General features: G+C 47.2%; 1 protein-coding gene across 1 annotated transcript in view; it reads right to left on the bottom strand.

Moving 5' to 3' along the window:
- Nucleotides 1-725: 725 nt before the first annotated feature.
- The window catches only part of PLPP3 (phospholipid phosphatase 3), a 71,903-nt gene continuing 52,461 nt past the window's right edge, over nt 726-20,167 (bottom strand). The window contains exons 5-6 of the mRNA XM_080920588.1: nt 14,430-14,606; nt 726-2,526 (exon numbers count right to left, since the gene is read on the bottom strand). Coding sequence (XP_080776714.1) covers nt 2,401-2,526; nt 14,430-14,606 — 303 coding nt within the window. The 3' untranslated portion in view covers nt 726-2,400. The remainder of the gene's footprint in view (nt 2,527-14,429; nt 14,607-20,167) is intronic.

Here is a 20,167-nt window from a genome sequence, read left to right as displayed (position 1 = left end):
GAAGAAGAGAGGCCCATAGCCAAGGAATTGCAGGTGCAGAAGGCAAGCGCTGCTTAGGGCCGACTGTTCAGGAAGGTAACAGATTTGTGTTGTTTCAAGTCACCCAGTTGCAGTAATCTGTAATTACTTTTACAGCAGCAAAAATAAACTAATGCAAGACCTGTCCTGCAACCTACTGACAGGCCCTTAGGAAAGTTTGGGATGCAAAGGGACATCCTGGTAGAGGGGCCTGGCACCCAGGTGCACAGTGCGCCTGAGTTTACAGCTCCCCTATCCCTTCTAGGTGATGAGGAGAGGGGGTGTGACACAAGGCCCAACAGCAGGGACCAGGAACAGTGCCCTTCCTTTGATATGGGCTGTGGGAATGTCTCTCCCTCAAGCTCCCCAAGCCCACAGAGAAGTCTCCATATCTATCTTTGGGGACCCACAGCTCCCACTTCCCCCATGGAAACTCTGCAGAGCACAAAAGATCCCTTTAAGGGGCTGGTGAAGAGAGTGAGCCCCCAGCCTCCCTCTGCAAACAGGCTTCGGAGACGAAAAGAACAGCCTCTACTTCCTGCCTCTGTCATGGCCACTGAACAATCAGGAGCTGGTGCCCATTAAGATGAGCCCACTAGAGAGAAGCCTTGCTGCAGTAGCCCATCCTCCTTCCACAGACTCCAGAGAAACATCCCTTACACAGGCCAGGCATCAACGCCTTGGTTAGTCATGTTATGAGCTTTTATTTCAAAAGCACATTTAATACATGTTTAGTTTCTCAGATACACATTTCTCACTTTGTATGCCACAAAAGTGTCTGAATATTATTCTCTTTACAAAACGGAACCTTACAAAAATACTGACAATTTAATGTTTTTTTTTTTTATACAGTTTTTCTCTAGTTGCAGTTATTTCATTGTAAAACAATGGCTACCACAGAACTATATCTTTAGTTGAGATTAAAAAAAATCCAAAAAACAAAAACCTCAATGCTCCTTTAAGCAGCTAAAGTAAATAACACAGGTCGAGACGCAGTTTATAATCATAGTGGATATAACTAAAACTGTTTCAGAAATAATATCTTACATAGTTAACTTTTAATGTTTTATACATTATTTATATAATATTTATATATAAAATCATAGCTTGCTATATGTTGAAATGAAAGGACGGAGGCTGGGAGATGTGCACGTGGTTGATCCATATGGTTACATGTAGCCCTTTGAAAGATTTAAAAAGCACTTTTTCTTTTCCTTCTTCTTTTCCTTGGAGGTTCAGTAGAAGGGTTCTTGTCTACTGTCTAGAGTGGGACCTTGCTTGGAAGGACACTTTCAGATAGAAGATGAGGGAAACTCTACACAGATTTAACCCATGTGTTCTGCCCAGCAGAACCCACCAACAACTGTCTCAAGGGTCAACCCCGAGACAATAGTGCTTTACACAGCAAGATCAAGTCCTGCAAAGACCCCAGGGCTCCCTTATCTCCAAGGGTAACCGTTTGGGCATGAGACTGTCTGCTACTCTGGCTCTGATCCCAAGGAGCCAAAAGAGTTGGTTCATTTTTTCCTTCTGCCCTCTCCCTCCCTGTCTCTTTACTGAGGCTCTTTTGATCCAAAGGTTGGCCATGCCTATACATCCCTGGCCCTCACATGAAATCCTGGTAGGCACCCAGCAATGATCTCAAGGGGACATAGCAGTAACCAAAGTCTACAGGTTTCTACACGGCAAGTGCCCGGTGATTGACCCTGTGATGGCGGTTCCGTGTCACAGTGTGCTGTGTAAGAAGACACCCTACATGTCTTCTGAACTTGTGCTATTTGTGAAGTTCACTCTTCCACAAAGGGTCTCCTAATCTCTAAGAGTGAGGGGCTGTGGTTGTTAGCCTGGGGATGGGGAGAAGACAGAGGCCTCAGGACTTGGGGTTCAGATTCAGGATCTGATCACTCGACTGAAAAATTGTGTGCTCACTCCTGGTATTTCGAAGAGCAAAAACTTTCTTGAATCAAAGTCACAGTAGTGGGGCGGGCAGAGGGGCTGCTTTGGCGCTGGTTCGAGCCTTGTGTGCTACGTAAGATCTCCAGCTGTTCTGGTCTGGGATTTTTCAGGTCACAAAAGGTGACCACAGCCTCTGCTCAATTATTCTAGTGTTTTGCTCCCGACAAGCCTGTGCTCACTAGAACATGAACACTTAGCCAGCTGCACAGCCAGCACTCGGGACTCCAGCACTGTTGTTCCCACACAGGCAAACAACCTATTTTGGAAGGCCACAAGATAAGGCTTTTTTTTTTTTTCTTTAAATGTTTTCAAAATCCATCGGGCAAAAAGCTTTTCCCTACATTCTACTGTCTGATGAGATTAGAGAGCAGCAGGAACACGCCGTCAAGCCGTCGCTTCAGAGACAGGCTCCGGAGGCCGCAGCACCTAGACCATGTTATGGTGATTGTTCCTGTCGATAATGTCCACGGGAGACAGGATCTCTCTCCTGATCGCAGGGGTGGGCAGGGAGAGGTTCGTCTTAGTCTTGAAGAGGTCGGACACGAAGAACACCTAGGGCACGAAGCAGAAGATCCAAATCAGCAAATGCCTGGGATGGTCTAGGAACAGGCAGGAGGTGCAGCCAACACAGGCAGTGGGTGAAGAGGGCCCGAATCACAGCTTTTTTACTCGGGGAGGCGGCACACGAAGGTCACACAGCAATCGCTGTGCAGACAGGAAACTAAGGCAATGACTAGCCAGGGTTTCAAAAGGGCAAACCCTACATTTATAGACTTTTAGTCAGCGCTCTGAATCTGCAACTTAACATTCCCGATTTCTCAAGGCCAGTGCGTCATGACAGTTAAGTTGCTTAGTTATTAATCCACACTACTTTCCTTTTTTTTTATATAAAGGGATCCAGAATGGGACCAAAAGTGAGATGAGCCAATACAAACTCTGATCAGCGGGAGCTGGAGCAAGGAAAAGAGTCACAGTGATTTCATCTTCCCGAAAGCCCCATGATATCAACCGTTTGAGAAGGGGTGGGGGTGGGGTGGGGGAGCCAAGAAGCCTGGGTCTTGACACTGAGATTCAGCAACTTACTGGGAAGAAAGATCAGTGGACAAGCCTCCGGCCTTCATTCCCAGCATTCTTCCCCCTCCCCAGCATGTGACCTTCCTGAGTCTTTCTCATGATTGGGAAACGTTTACAAAACACCGATTTGCAAGATGGCTCAGCCCGCGGTTGCCATAGGAGAGAATTGATGAAAGAGTCGAGAACCCGAGGAGCTACTGGAGTAAGAAGAGTTGGCTTCCCAGCAGGTAGCAAAGTAAATATGCAGAATCTGCCCCAGAGATTTGTATGAAATAATCCATTGTGATTGGCAGCTGTCAGTAGTTTAATAGGAAATACACAACTGGGTTCAAACTGGGATTGAAATACATAAAGATCCTGGCTGGGGACACAGCTCAATGGTGCCTATCTAGCAGACATGAAGTCTATTAGATTGATCTGCCATAGACAGACAGACAGACACAGACAGACAGACACACACACACACCTTTTCTGTGTCTTTTCAGCTTTCTGAGCCTGCAACTGTTTTTGCATTACCTACCAGGCACTGTGACTTCGTTCTGACCACTTACTAGGAAAATACGGTTCTTGATTAGAATTTGCTAAACTAAAGTCTCTGGCAGCCAAGCCCTGGCTAGAGTTAGGCCTGAGACTATTTGCTGAACTAGTTTCATGAGTTCACAGTGTTCATTGTGCATTAGCATACACATCATCAGAGAGCTGTAAAAATTGTAGGAAGAGGCAGGCACTGCTGCTACTTTTTAAGAGAGGACAGGATGACTCACCTCAAGAGAAATGTGTCAGTCCTGCAAGTCGTTACCAAATCCTATGTACCATTTTGTACATATACTACCAAATCAACCATTTCAAATGGTTTTTGTTAGAGAGAGGGATATATGCTATTTCTATGCTACTAGAAGAAAATGTGAAGTATTAGCCCCAAAATGTAACTCCTTAATAAAGGCACAGCTTTGGTGTCACTGAACGAGCCAAGGAAAAAGCTAACACCTTGCACTTTTCTATGGTACAAGAAGTTTTGTCTTCTAGGCAGAGTCAAGGCGGAGTGGGTATTAAAAACCACCTGCTTACCACCTGCTGGAGGCTCGAGGCTCCTCTACTGGGGTCCCCTACACATGTGGGAAGGAGTCTGCAAGCATCCCTAGTAGATGTTAACACAGGAGACCAAAGTTCCATCTGTTCGGTGTCTGAGATTTTCATCTCTTTCCTACCTCAAGCCCTCCCCCCATCTGTATCTGTATCTCAGCATGATGTGACCACCAGGCAGACACAGGAGGCGGTACCCAATTCCCCAGCTGAAAATTAGGCTCCTTTCATCTCGGCTTTGTATTCAGGAAGAGATCCATGTCTCTGTCTGTGGCTCTCACCTCCACTTACTTCACTGTGAGATTATTCTCAGAGTCCTGACTTTGGCCCAGGTTCCTTTCTTTATTTCTGCCTACCATGGGGCAAAACCCAAAGAGAACAGTTTATCTCTGTAGACGTCAGATACTCACTATGTGTTTGTTGTTGAATTTATCAAATGCTCTCTGCTTTCTGGGAAGCAAGTATTGTGTGCATATATAACTGAACACAGTGAGAGGTGGCAGTGAGGGCACACACTCAAATGCCACATGCACCCAGCCAAGTGACACCATGAAAACTTGAGCCAGACCTGGCTGCATCCTGCCTATAGCTGCACTTTGATTTTCAGAATCTTGTCAAGGTTCATACAGGGTTCAATCTTCTTGTCACTTAAACAGTGGAACCCAAAGAGAACCAACCATTAGAAGACCCTTGGCTTGGAGCATCCGCTTCTTTTATTTTGTTTGTTTTTTTGTTTTTCTCATTTTTATTGGATATTCTCTGTATTTACATTTCAAATGCTATCTCCTTTCCCTCCACTCTCATCCTCTCTCCTCCACCCCTTGATTCCATGAAGGTGCTTCCTCTCCCAATCACCCTCTCCCAACTCAGGGTCTTGGGGTTCCCCTACACTGGGAAAACCTTCACTGGACCAAAGGCCTCTCCTCCCATTGATGCCAGACAATGCTATCCTCTGCTGCATATGCACCTGGGGCCATGGGTCTCTCCATGTGTGCTCATTGGTTAGTGTTTTAGTTCCTGGAAACTCTGGAGGGTTTGGTTGGTTAATATTGTTGTTCTTCTCATGGAGTTGCAGGACCCTTTCAGCTCCTTCAGTCCTTTCTCTAGCTCCTTCATTGGGACCCCCCATGTTCAGTTCCATGGTTAGCTGCAAGCATCCTCATCTGCATCAGTATGGCTGTGGCAGAGCATCCACTTCCTAGTGAAGATGATTCCCTACCCAGAAAGGGAAGCCAGCGTCCCATCTTGGGAAGGCTCTGCCCAGATTCAGATCTGTGGCTGGACCACAAGAAAAACCCATTTCCAGCTGAGCCCTGCTGCTCCACAGCTCCTCTGCTGCCTCAAAGAATGAACAAGGAATAAAGTCTCAAGTGAAAAAATGAGATTCCCCCAAAGACCAGTCCCCAAAGAAAAGGTTTAGATCACACTGCCCAGATCACCTGCCTTCAATTTTATTCTGATTCTTGGAATTTTACAAACTACCAATTTTGAGAGGAAAGAGTGAGTGAATACAATCAATAAACACTCATTAAACTCCTAGTTTGTTAAGTCCCAGAGCATTAATAAGACAGCTCTTTGCTCTGCAGGAACTCAGAGATCAATGGGGTGGGATGGGGGTGGGGGTGGGAGTGGGGGAAGAGCCGGGTAAATAGCTGACTATATAATACTGTGGGTTAAAAAAAAAACTTAGAATATACTTTATTTATTCTGTGTCCATATGTACAAGCATGTTCACACTACAGCATACATGCTGAGGGCAATAGAGAACTCGAAGGAGTTGGTTCTCCCCTACTAGTGGGTCCCAGGTATAAAACTGAGCTTGTTAGACCAGGCAGCAGGTTCCGTTATCAGCTGAGGAGCTCACTGGCTCCAACAATACTCCGTTGTAAGGTCCATAAAAGGAAGCACAAAGAATGCGACATTTAACCCAAACACAATGGGTTGAGAACGGGCCTTCAAAGGCCAGCTCCAAGGATGGATATTTGAGTTTGGCTTTGAAGGGTGGTGGGCAGGTGGTGATGGGTAGAAAAAGCTATTATAGGATGAGATCTCAGCCTGAAAAGGCTCAGAAGTTAAAGCCAGAATGCTTAGAAACTGAAGGAAGCTCAGTAGGGCTAAGGCAGAGAGGGGTCAGTGAGGCTGGAGAGAAGATGGTCTGATCTTCGGGCATATCAAGACATCTTTTGACCCAGAAATCATTATGAAGTGAAGAAAGAGCATCTAAGATGCTAGTATGTCATATCTAAATAGGAGAAGGAGCCATGGTGGGCAGTGCGGATGAAAGGGGGTTGCCGTGTCCAGGAGAGGCAGTGAAGACAAGGAGGTGGAGTCTAAGATGCTGAAGATGGGATTCCGGCTGACAGATGTTGGGTGTGGACTTAGGGAGTAGCACTGGCTTTCTTTCAGTTCTGGTTCAACTCTGCAAACCTCAGCACTGCTTATCACGAGAACTCTTAAAATCGGGGTGATTCTGTTGGGCTGCTTTCTTCAGCCTTCTAATATCTTGGCTCCCCAAGGTATTGTCTCAGGGAAGTGATTCTGGCCTACTGCTAAGTTCCAATGCTTGGCCATTCTGCGATCGGATGCAAGGGCGGAAGATGGTTTACTTACACAAACACCCTGGACAATGTCGCCCTTCCTTCAGCAGCAAGACTACACACAAACAAGGAGGCTCTACGCATCCCACTGCCGATGGAGAGATAAGCTCACAGTGTGAGGCCCCTTGAAATGCCTTCTCTGTACTGCTCTCTGGCCTTTGCCTCCCGAACCCGAGGTACTGGTCAAAATCGTCACTCTTTAAAATTAATGGGCTTGTTTTTCAAATCCAAGCCTTGTCATTATTAGGGACACAATACCTATCTCAGGGATACTATACAGGGTACAAATGTGGGGCAGTGGCTGATGATAAGGGAGAAACTAAGTGGCAGCCATCATCAATAGCTGGTGTATTCAGCGCCTAGTTATATACAAATTACTTATTTTCTCTGTTCCTTAAGTGGGAAGGCCTAAAAAGAACTGGGAAAAGAAGAAAGGTAGGCAGCGATCCATGTCTTCAAACCCAACACTCAGAAGACCGAGGCAGGAGGATCAAGTTTAAAGCCAGTTTATGCTATGTATGTAATAAAACAATGACTTGTGTGTGTGTGTGTGTGTGTGTGTGTATACAGACACATATGAGACTCATATACACATATATGCATATGTACATAAATATATATATATGAGAGAAGTTGCTCACACGCGAGGCAGGTGCAGACTCAAGCCAGTTGTGGAGCCGAGTAGACGGGAACTATCTGTAAGGTAGATAGGATCTACTTGCAAAGGCCTACAATTTCCAGAGCTGTCTTGAGGAGTGAGTCAGCTCTGGTAGAAGTCTGTTTTTGTTGTCTCATCATGAATCTTCACCTGCTGGGGGATGCCAGCCACCTCTAAGGCACACAGCCCCATCCTGCTAGGATGTTGCCCAGCACGAGTTCACAAAGACCCACGCAGACCAGAAACCAGAAGCCTCTCATCAGCCCAGCTTCTGCTCCCACTGCAGTGGGAGGCTTAGTCAGCAAACTCTGCAAAGGCACTTGGCTCTGAGCTCATAGTGACAGCAAACTTAAGAGTGCTCAGGAATCCCGAGACTATGTAAGCAAGCCCCATGAAGATAGGAACCACAGCAACTACACATTGAGACTTTGAGAAACCCCACTGGGTCTCTAAACCAGCAAGGGACAGAGGACATAAGAGCAGGAGAATTTTAGAATCTCAGATGCAAAGGAAAACAAGAGTTGTCTGGCTGGTCTGGGATTCTGCCAAGTGCAGTCCTTTAACCCTCCTATTTCAGAATCACCCTGAAGCAGCTCAAGAGAGCAGATGTCTCAGGATCTGCTGGGGGTCTGGAATGCACACTTTACCTGGTGATTTGTGGTATAGACTAAAGCTAAGAGAACGGCAGTGGACAGTATGAGAGTGGGATGGAAGGGGGTTCAAACCCTCCCCCCGCCCTGCTCAGGGCCTTGCAGCTTAGATCCGTGACAGGAGCTCCTTCATGTCCATGCTGGGTGGGGACCACCAGAAAGCCTCCTACCAGAGCTGCCCACCTTCCATTTGTCTCTCATACTGCACTGTTAATAACCTTCCATTTTGCTGTTACAACACAGGCTTTGATGTGTGGGCCTTTAAATGCTCTGTCATTCTGAGCTGCTCCAGGGCAAGGATTGCACTGAGTGATTAGCACCCAGAAGTAGCACCCCCCCTCCACAGAAGCTGGCCACCTCCCCGGTGACTGCCCCTCTGCTGCCTACACTTGCAGAAATGTGCCTTGGCCTAGGGTTTCCTTTCAGGTTTCTGGTGTACCACACAGAGGGGTCTCTCAGACTGAGTAGAGTCCCTTCTCCGGAGAAGAAAGTCCCAGAGACTGACTGCATCCTCATGGCCCCTAACAACAGTAAGTACTCTATAATGAATGACAAAATAACTCTAGCAGCCTAGTCTTTTGACTCCAGGGGAGTTACTCATTCGTAGTCATAGCTTTTTGATCTCAATAAAAGGCTTTTGGTGGCTGCTGGAACCAGGAATTTGCCAGTGTCTGTGTTGAGTGTTAGCCTGGTGCATGTGAGAGACAGTGATAGGCTAGGAACATGCTACTGTGTGATGCTCAGCAGGCAATTCCAACCTTGTTTCTCATGCTACAGTCCAGAATCGAATGACGCTTTCTAATCACCTACTTGCCCTGTATTTGTGTACAACTGGTACTTCAAGAACAAAAATAACAATAAAAACAGGACTAGAGAGATGGCTCAGCAGTTAGGAGCACTTGCTGTCTTTCTGGGGACCCAGGTTCAGTGCTCGGCACCCACAACTGCCTTCCAGTTCCAGGGATCTAACACCTCTTGTCCTCTCAGGGTACCAAGAATCCGTGTAGTATACAACATACATGTGGGCAAAATACTCATACACATGAAATAAAACTTAAAAGTTGGGGGGGGGGGAAGAGCACTCTCAGATCCTGCAAAAGAGCAGGATCTGGTTCTCAACCCTCACACCCGTACCCATCTACTGGACTTGCTCTTGTCCATGTCTGCTCCTACCATACCACTGTAAGCCGTCAGTAAGTTACAAGAGCAGCTAGTGGGTCACCCCAGCATTTAAAAAGATAAACTAGACAATGTTAGACAGGATCTGCCAATGTGCCAGCTAGCGAGCAGCAAGATATAACGGTCCTCTCTTCACCTCTGCCCTCTCAGCAAAGGCACAAAAAAGGAGATTCTTAATGCACTTTGCAAACTATGGAGTGCTGTAAAGACGCTGTTACCATTTCCCGATCTATGCATTGGCTTCCTTTCCTTTCCTGCCTACCTGACCGTGGGGAACCCTTGTTCCAAAGGTAGCAAGGTACCAAAGTACCTAGTACCAATGGTAACAAGGTCAGTTTTGGGCATCACTGTTAGACTTTAGCAGGAAGATGAGACATTAGTTTAGGGGACATGGGTGTCATTTGTTTCATTCCTCTGGACTCTGGCAACACTGGAATACATCCAGAGGGAACAGGCACAGGTCTCCCTATTAGAGGAGAAAAAAGTCCAACTTCCAGGGATAGAATGCATGCTTGGTACTGCTGTTTTAGCCCATGAAACAACACAGGGGACCCTGGAATGGGCTCTGACTCTGTGTGGACTTGGGCGTGTGCTGGGTTCTCCTCACTGAGCTTCCTCTCACAAGGCTATCATGGCCTAGCTCTTCCTCACGTGAGCATTCTTGCCCCTCACTCTTCCCAAGGTCACTGCTCTGGGGCAGAGACAAAGAATGCCCTCGCCCTTCCCTGCATCCTGGAGGAAGACAGCAGGCACAAAAGAGCAACTGCTAGTGGGGGCCACACCCCCAGGAAGAGAAAACCAGGAAAGACTGCTGTGTGTTTATAAAACTTGGGAGCAGCTGCTTCCTCTGCTGAATCCATAGCCATGGGGGCCTGGCCCTCTTCTGACCCCTCCCAATGTCCCCCTAATTTACCATCTGTCAAAGGGTCAGTTAGGAGGTGACCAAATATGCAAGTTGTCACCAGACAGGAAATGAACCGATGTCCCACTGTCCCTCTGTCCCACTGCCTGGTTGAATCCAGGTATAGGTTTGAATCTTTGGTAAGGGGAGCTGCAGAGCTGTGCAGGTAGGAAGAACAAGGGTTTGGGAATCGCCATTTGGCTATTTGTCTGTTCGGTGCACCTGGGGTCTAGTCTCTGCAAATGAAAGATAACGCATGTGTACCTGAGAATGTCTCCTCTTCTGTGCTCTGGGTATGTCTGGCAGCTTTGTTCCTCTGTTCCCACCCTACAAAGGTGTTCTGTCCTGCCTGAGTTCTAGTATCTGTGCTGAGTCCAAGGCAGTATGTGAACTAAATTTCATCAGGTTCCAGAGTCTCCCATTTCTGGAAAGCATTCAGTTAGTGAGCAAACTAAACTCACTCACCCTGGGCATGCCACATTTGTCTAGACGAATCTGCTCACTGTGACAGAACCAATCTCCTCAGACTGGGATGAATGTGCTGGCTGTCAGCTTGCTCTCCAAAGCCATACAGGCTAGGGTAACATACTGAACCACTGGGGGAGGGGAGGCTTAAGGGTGAGCCCCAAATTTAGGGCATGGTTGGGGGAGATTGCTCCACCTGAAAGAGTAGGCCCAGCTTAGGTACACAGACACTGTCCCACAGAATATCCTCTGTGCAAAAAGATGGACGATGCTTAACTGGCAGATAAAAAGCCTAGGTTCTGGGGGGAAATCCCACCCAAGACCACAGTCAACTCAACACGCATGACTGCCCCAGTGGTGACCAACCACCGATGAATGTCAGTTACGGCAGCAGGCACCCAGAATAACCACAAGATTAAGCTATGGATTCTGGTATTAGGCCACCAACAATCCAGTCGAACAGACACACGCATGGGCAGGTAATGAGTGAAGAGGCCAAAGACATGGCAGAGCAAAGCACCGGGGCCTGGGGGAACACTGAAAAGAAGCTGGGCAGTCTGAGCTTTAGGGACTGGGGAAGTATGGCAAGATGAACACTGGTCCCTCAAAGGTATCCAGAAGCCACTCTCCAGCCTGTAATGTCACTCACCACCTCACACCTGAGATTAAGGGATGGCCATAGAAATGGACACGTGTTATAAATGTAAATCAAACACCTAAGGAGGAGCAGGCAGAGGGAGAAGCCGTCCACCAAGAAACACAAGTAGCCATAAAAGACAAGAAAATTCTCCCTTTGGCCTCTTCATGGAATATAGCCTTTTTCACACCCTGATTATAGTCCAAAGAGACTCGATTTCGACTCCTGACTCCTGGAACTTAAAGAAAACATCTGTACCATAGATTAGGCTTACTTGTTACAGCAGCCATGGGTGACTCATACAAGAGGGTTCACCAGTGATGAACTGGACTGTGAGCTATCAAAGGAAACGATCTAGGGCAAGGACTCAGTGTCTTAAAATAAGAAGCTTGGCACGTCTGCAGGTAAGAGGAAGGGGATGGGAGGTCTCAGAGTGTTGGCTTTGGTTCAGAATGTTAAGAATCAGCTCTGGCTTCTCTACATTTTCTCTCTGTGCCTCAGTCCTTGAACCCTGTCCTATGCTCTCATCTTCAATGAAAACAGTCGTCACAAAGAGTGAATATTACACAGGCATTATTGAACCCACACCTCCGGGCAACCAGAGGCCACAGAGGCTTGGAAATAGGGGTTTCCTGACAGGGGGAAATGGATTCTGAGCATCTTGGAATCCTGCGGTGTAAGTGTTATGTGCTGTATCTCTCTGGAACCTTCTTACCCAGGAAGATGTCACTGTATGTTGACTACATGTGGCACCCACCTTTAACCTCTGCACTCAGGAGACAGGGGCATGTGAGTATGAGGCAAGCCTGGTCTACATAATAAGTTCCAAGCCAGCCATGGTCACATAGTGGAGCCTTGTCTCAAAACTACAATAGTATTAAAGAACTGAACAGCACAAATGTAAGTGAGAAAACACTTGTTTTCCTCAGGACTCGCTCATCTTATGGGACATTTCACACGGCATAAGCAAAGCAGAGGTCGGAGACAGCCCAGAACATTAAGGCTCCATTGCACAAGAGAGCGGATAGAGCTAAAACCCTACAAGGCAAACAATGCCCTCTCAAGCCAGTCTGGGGCCTGGACACTCAGTGTCCTCAGCACACACGTCCTTGGGGTCCAGCATCTCTGACTCAGTGCAGTAGCTGGAGCTTCATGTCTATCTTTCCTTGTAATCAAAACCAGGACCACACACTTGGGCATCTCTCAGTGGGAAAGAACACACTGGCTTCCTTTCTCCCTGCTGAGGATTCCCAAACTCTCACACTGAGCAGCCAGCCACAGCTTCCAGAGACTTCTCTGTCCGGGCCTGTCAGATGGTGTAAGCAAAACAAAATTCCTCAGTGCTGTGCTTCCAAGCTAGTGGGACCAGGAGGTCCTGGCTAGGTACCCAGTGGAGTTTAGTATCTAAAGAGAAACGACCAATGAGTCCCCGTCACCCCACGTTGACAGGTAGAAGGGCAAAAGACAGGGTAAGGGTTCTGTTACCTCTTCCCAAATTGTCTCCTTGGTGAAAAGAAAATTCCAGACTCAAAAGGCTAACTGCTCAGCCCAAGGCTTGGGAGGGCCTCTACAAATCACTTAAATGACACTCTTTAAAAAACAGCTGTCTACACAATTTCTGCCTGAGGTAGATCTGGCTGGCCTGGTGTCTGGTGCCCTTCCCCCAGTGCTAAGCGCAGAAGGCATTGGCTGTGAGTCAATCTCAGAGCAGCTCTCTGGCCTTGGGTGACCAAGTCATCTCCTGAGCTGCCTCATGTGTGCAGTGGCACCATGTGCCTAAAATAAGTCACACGGCAAAGTATCCAGGGAGGTGTCAGCAAACAGTAGGCGCTCTACAGACTCTGGGTTCAACCTCTCAGCCTGCGGTGCCAGAGCCAATCTCACAGAAAACTCAGATTTCCTCCTGGAAAAATAGGCTTTCTTTCTCCCTTCTAATTGCTCATGGCCAGAGCTCTGGATAGTAGTATGAGAGAGAGGAAGGCTAAGAATGATTCCCTACACTTTTTCATTTTTTAAATAGGGGTTAAAGGAGACTTCAATTAAGGCAGCAGGGCTCTCTTACAAGATGTGCAGCAGCAGTCCCCTAGGGCTGGCCTCCTGCTGAGAGCAAAGCCCAAGAGGGTACAGGCAGCAGAGAGTTACCCTTCCTGCAAATACCCATCCCCCACTGCCATCACATATTAAAGGGCCAGGCACCAGGGGGACAAGCTGGAGGGTGACAGCTGTTATGGGTAACAATTGGCTCCCCTAATTTGCTTTCTCTTCTGAAGACACACACACACACACACACACACACACACACACACACACACACACAGAGGGGAGGAGGGGAGGGAGAAAGGTCAGGTTCTTTCGGGTGTCTACTTTGAGCACCCTCACTACTTCTCCGTGTGCTGCTGACAATACCTTGTCTGACCTTTGCCGACCTGCTGAGGCCCCACCCATGTGTCCATCGTAGTTCTACACTGCCCTGGAGACTCCCTATGGGATGGGGAGAGCACCTTGAAGAAGGGCTCAAGAAAGCTCAATACCAAAGTTTGTGCGCAGCAGCCTCTGGAACACAGGAAAGAGGCAGGAAAGGTAGAGAGATGGAGGCCCAGGGACGTGGAAAACCTGATCCCACCTTCATTGGGAATCAGGATGAGGCATGTGAAAAAGCAATCTATCTGTTTTGGGGGGAACCCACATGTGCCCACTCCAAGTTCATTCTCTATGGAGTGTTGATGATATGCAAGGTCCTGGGCCAGGGGAGGGCTCCTCTTTCAGCAAACCTCCGGTTCTACAGTTTAGGCAGTTCCTGGAGATCACAGAAGAGTGTAGAGATTCTCAGGAAAGAGAACAGCCACTGACTAGTGTCCCACCAATGCAGGCCCTGTCAGGGGGCTGTCATTCTGCTAGGCGCTCACATGTGTGCTTGTGCAACTTTCTAGTCTGCTGTGGTCATACGCAGAATAAGTGGACAATATCTAAGCTGTCTTCTGATTACAGCATTCTACAAGCCCAAACATTGTGCTTACGGAGAAGGGGATTCACATAACCTATCAAAAAACGATTGTAATCTACTGATGGGGTCCTGGAGCCTGAGGCTCTTAGGACACTAAGTAGAGACTTGCAAAATGAAAATAAATTCAATGACTTTAGTTACTGGGCTGGAAACATTTAACAAGCGTCAGTTCAGGGTTCTGCATGCCAAGGACAAAGGGTTACTTACTATGCAGCAGGCCACCAAAGCTCCTTGGGCAAATCCTGCCAGGACATCGCTAGGATGATGTTTGTAGTCAGAGACTCGTGACAATCCGGTGTAGAACGCCATCATGAGCAAAGTGAACTGCAGGAGGGGGCGGAGCAGCCGGGCCCCTCGCCAGGTGAAGCGGGCCTGCAGGTATAGCTGCAGGAAGGAGACAGAAGACACGCTAAATGACTTCTCATTCACAGACACCGGAACACCAGGCTAACGTGCCCTACACTTCTGCCAAATGGACGTGGTGTGATATACAGTGTACAGAGCACTAGACACGACGCCCCCACAGGTAAACGCTGATCTTAAAGTTTTCATAGCATAACATTTTTATTTTCTTTCAAGAGATAAGCTAAGGAGATCCAAGTAAGCTATAAGGGCCCAGGACTGTTTTTTACCTACTGCTAAGCACACAGTAAGTGTTTAAACAACGTGACTTTCCTCTTATCTTGTGGCTCTATACGACTTAGAAAACAGTAACCAAGGCCAGCAAAGCCTTTATTGTGGGATTGGTCACAATTTACACATTTCTGAGTTTTCTCAGGGATTACAGCTGCCTAGTCTGTAGGGACCAAGTAGGTCACTGCAACAGCGAGGACACAGCAATGAGGCTTTGAGTATGCTGCTCTGACACTCAACAAGGGGGTGTTTCTGCTTTGAAAGAAAGCATCTCTATCCAAGAGAAGTTTCCAAACCACCCCTAGGAACCTGGCTTTTGAATTATCAAAAGGAGTAAATGTAAACCAGCCAGATAATGCCAGAGAACTTCCCAGGGAAGGTTGACGGATACTGCATTAGGTAGGGAAGAAGAGTAATCCTGAAGAGAAATGGAAAAAAAAGACAAGGGGGAAAAAAAAAAAACAACTCAAACACCACCTCTGGCCCAAGGAAAACTGAAATGACGTCAACTAGGTATTGTCCCCTCTGGAGTTATCTTGCTAGAGTTTCCGCTTTAACCTCTGGGCACAACCTACTTCCCAGGTTCCTGTGGGAACTTGGGAAATGAGGGGGAAGAATCAAGAGGAACAAGGGGGAACTTCCGACTACAAATCAAAGCAGGGGAGAGGCCAGGACAAGGAAGAGCAAAAGGAGGGGTTGCTAGGCACAAGACAGACTTGAGGTGAGGGCAAAGGCCTGACCTTCCTTCCAGAGACAATGGGGCACTTTCCTTCTGGTGGTCAGGAAGGAGCATGCCAAGAGCCAGGGAGCCAAGTTGAGGGGATAGAGAAGGGACCATCCCTGAGGCACGTGGGCTGTGCAGGAACTGTGTCTAGGACAGAACCCTTAACTACTGGGAAAATGCAAAACTACCCACAGAGAATAGCAGGTAGCTCTACCATTATTTCAACCCAATGAGTACAAAAGGAGAAAAATCTAAAAGTGTCGAGAGAAAAGCTAGAAGAGGCCACCCTATTGTTGAGTGCTAATTCTTCTTTTTAAAAAACCAATGGCTTTCTCATCTATTGGCAATAACCAGTTAAAATCTAAAAGAAAGAAAGAAAGAAAGAAAGAGCAAACAACAACAAACTGCACATAGCACCATCCCAAAGGTGAAGACAATTAATAGAAATGAATGTACTCAAAATTTCCTCATGAAATAAGGGCAGAAAGGACACTTTAAAATAGAGAGCTAGAATCTTTATCTAGAAGAACAATGAATGTGTAAGTTCAATTAGAATTAGATTCACATGCTAAAATGCTTGGGAGAATAAAACTAGAAATTTCATTCTCAAGAACCCCCCCCCCCCAAAAAAAAAAACCCAGATCCACGGACTGGCAGATGCCACGGCAGGTGCTAATGACAAAGAAATGAGAAGCAGTCTCTACAGTGTACAGTTATGGGTGCAGTAAGTGTACTGATGTGTTAAATAGACGCCCTTAAAGAACGTAGAGGGTGGCTAGGGTCATTGCCAAAGGCAAACGATTCTGGACTCTATCAAGATAGAAGACATTTTTAGTAGAACTTAGGAAGACTGGCACAGGCTGTGACATGAGGTATAAGGAGAAATACGATTGCAGAGGACCCTGCCTTTCGTTAGGCAGACCACTTTCTCTTGAGCTGCATCCTATGCAATACTAAGGGGTCTGACAAGATTAGAGAATGCACTACACCAAGTCCTTAATATAAAATTATTAAAGGCTCTGAGTACTTCAGGGGGAAAGACCTGAAATAACTTATTTTAGAGAATACCTACTGAAGAAAATAAAGCATTGGAAACCAGGAAAATCGGTTTTAAGTAAAGCACTCAGTTTGATGAAATAATAAACTATGTGCTTTGTGAGGAATATAGGCAGGACTGGGTTACCATAGGCTGCGTAAATGTCACAGTGACTCTAAAGCCTTTGGCCACAGGCAACTCCCTGTTTATGCTGCAATACTTTGATATGATAAACGAAATGATCCTGTCCTTAGCCCAGTATGGTATCTATAATCCAAGCAGACAGCCCTTGAGCCCTACCTGGACTACAGTGTCTCACTCTGGGCCCGGGAATGGTCTCTCAGCAACCCAAGACAAGTTCAAGGAAGAATGGGCATCCCATGTGCCCACTCAGGTTTGCCTTCCTCAGCTACTCTTGGTGATGGACAGAAGGGTTTAACAACAGAAAGAGCACAGGGTTTAATCAGAAAGCCCCCGGGAGCCTCCATTTTCTCTCAGATGATGGAGAATAGAAATCATTGTCTGAGAGGCCATGTAGTGGGTGGGCTGCACAGAGGGCATAGCACAGTGAGTATAAGCTTTTATTCTTACAAATAAAATAATAAATTAAGAGAGAATATTTAGAATGCGAAAAAAAGATATTTATTTTCTTAACCCTTTTCTTTAAGTAGCTCTAAGATTTTTCAGTTTCCTTCAATGGAAAAAAAAAAAGATCTATAGACCTTGGAAAGTGCTTGTGCCGAATCCCACCCTTCCCTTGCTTGCTGCCTGCCCACTTAGGTCACAGGCCTTGGAGGCCAGGGTGGGGCAGAGGAAGGGTGGGCTTCCCAACCGGACAAGGCTACATCTCCCCTGCCACTGACTCAGAGACTTCAGGCCGGGGCTCCAGAAAAGAAAAATCTCACACAGGAGCGGAACTCAGGGAGGAGACAGGCATCAGAATAGCTCCAGGAAGAGAGGAAGGGAGTGCTTGTGAATGAGACCAGAGTATTGGCCATGGGAAAAGAATTCCTCACAGGGACTGGGAATGACAGCCAGCGCTGCCTTTACAGCTACCAGAGACTAGAGCACTGTAGAGCAATGTGTTCATGGTCAGGAATGATCCTGATGTCCACAATGAAGACACTCCTTTGCCTTGACATACGTGTTATTCAACGACCGTGACAATCTTTCCAAAACCAATAAATTACTAAAGAAAGACCTTGTGCAGTGACCTTTCCCCAGTGGCTGCTTTTGATCTGAAGTTAGTTAGGCAATGGCAGTAGGCAGTAGGCTTTGTGGCACACCTACTGGCTCTACCACTAAATAGACGGGATCTTCTTGGTGCCTAGCCCAGTTCACAAGAGCCAGCCCAGGACTGTGGTTCTGGCCTTGAGAGGCTCTCTTCTGGAGCTTAGGGACAGCAAGTAATTCTGGAGGCTACACTCGTTCCCAGTTCATGGTACAGGTCCAGGCTACCCAAGAAGAGGACGGTAAACTTGCTGGCATATTGCTGCCAAGCCTAATGATCCTGAACCAAAAGAGACTTTCTCAGTATAGGGAGAACCCAAAGAAGCTTCAGCAAGGACCTCAGCACTCCAAAACAACACTGAAGGCAACAACAACAAATGCTGCTTAGGAAAGGAATGGGGAGAGCCGGACAAAGCCAGTTAGTTACCTTGACCACATCCACCACATTGGGTCCTGCCTGTGTTTGCTTCTCTGCGTGAAGGATTCTGAGCTGAAGCATCTGGTGCTCAGAACCCATGGGCTGGCTAAGCGCTGCCGGGACACTGATGAATGGTGTGTAGGCTTTACAGTGAGAATGTAAGTGAGCTCTGCAGTGAGAATGAAATTCACATGTGAGCCCGTTGAGTCACTCTGCTTTCCTGAAGTCCCATTCCTTGTGTATAGCCTGAGAACTGATCATTTTTAAAAATGCTGCAAGCGTGCATCGTGTTCAAAAACGGGAAAGGCACTATCAATGACTTCCGCTCTGTTGCTAGAAGTAACAGAAAGAATGAGATCCCTGCGTCCTAACAACTTTTCTTGCTGGTGCTAAGACTGTGCTTCTGGTTGCTAAAACCGAACTGCTGGCTGGGGGTGTGAGGAGGAGGACAGTAAAAGGTGTGTGTCTGCCTCCCCTCCCCAGGGGAATACACATAGAGCCTTGGCACCCATTTCACACTCCATAAATGGTGCGCTCTCCCTGGTCCTAGCTTCAAAACTGGGGTCCTACAGAGTTGGAATTCCCACAAGACCTCCTTATAGTGAGTTCCAGCCTGGTGCTGTCTACCTGGGTGTGAGCTTCCAGGGTGTGAGCCTCGCTCTCAGTCTAATTCTTGCCAAGTCATTTGTGTTCCACACTGTGATTTGCATCCTGGAGAAACAGGTCCGTACAGTTCTCTCCCTCCCTTTCCATTGCTCTTGGGACAGGTGGCTTAAGAGAGAAAAGGTAGTTTGCCCTCCTCTGGTCCCTTACTGTGCTCTTTCTGGGAGGCAGGACAGGTAAGCCACACCCAGAGTGAGAAACTTTCTTGGTCTCCAGTCTCCTCCTTGGCTACTCCCTGGCCCTGGCTTCTGTGCTTGGCAGAAGGCCACATGATGTATGTAAACCAGAGTTTCCCTCTGTAGAGTTATTATTTAACTGCCTGGAAGACAAAAGAATTCTTTTACCTCATACTTTCTTCCTTTCCAGGAAATCAAATCTCATTTTCCATCAAGGGGAAGGAAAGGAAGTGACCATTCTGTCTGCCAAGCGCTGAATTAGAATGGAAGCTAGATGCTCAGTTACCTGCAGCTGCCACAATCAACATGACAGGTGGGTACCAGGGTTGCTATGACACAGAGGCAGAAGAGGCCATGTTGCTCAAGGCAACAGGGAACTTTGAATTAAAGAGAGAGAGAGAGAGAGAGAGAGAGAGAGAGAGAGAGAGAGAGAGAGAGCCTTTCTAAATCTGTGATCTAACCCAAGGGCTGCTAGTCTCTATAGGAAATTACACCTTTACACCAAGTCTTGGTTTTCTTAAACTTATCTCTTCAGTCTTCAGAGAGAAAAATAAAAACATCCCAAGGAGTGATACAGTAGTTACCTGGGACAAGCTCTAGGAGCTCCAGGTTGGTCTACTGTGCCTGTTTCATGCTTATAAACACTCATGTCCCAAAGGCAGACACACTGTCTGTATAAGTGAGTGGAAGGCCCAGGCCTGGGAGTCTCTGAGCTCACTTAACCAGCAGAGCTGAACTAACAGCCTTTTCCTCTGTGCCCCGTCCGCCCCCAGCCTGAATCAGGGAGCTTTGCCGACTCTGTCACAACTATATGGTTTTTCTCCACAAAATAACTGAGCACTTTTGGTGTTTCCAGGTGCTCACACAGGTTCTGGCTCACAAGTGCTCACAAATGGGTGGATGAATAGACAGATGGAATGGGGAAGAAAGTAAAAACATCTGGCACAGTGGTTTATGTCCCCTTTTCCCCCTGGAAACAACCATCATGTTCCAATGAGAGGTTGGAACATATTCTCGCAGGATCTGTGGGAATGCCTCATGGGCACCCCAGACCCTATGCTCTGG

The sequence above is a fragment of the Micromys minutus genome, assembly GCF_963924665.1.
Source record: "Micromys minutus genome assembly, chromosome: 9".
Classification (NCBI taxonomy): Eukaryota; Metazoa; Chordata; class Mammalia; order Rodentia; family Muridae; genus Micromys; species Micromys minutus.
This window is presented reverse-complemented; position numbering and strand designations above follow the sequence as displayed.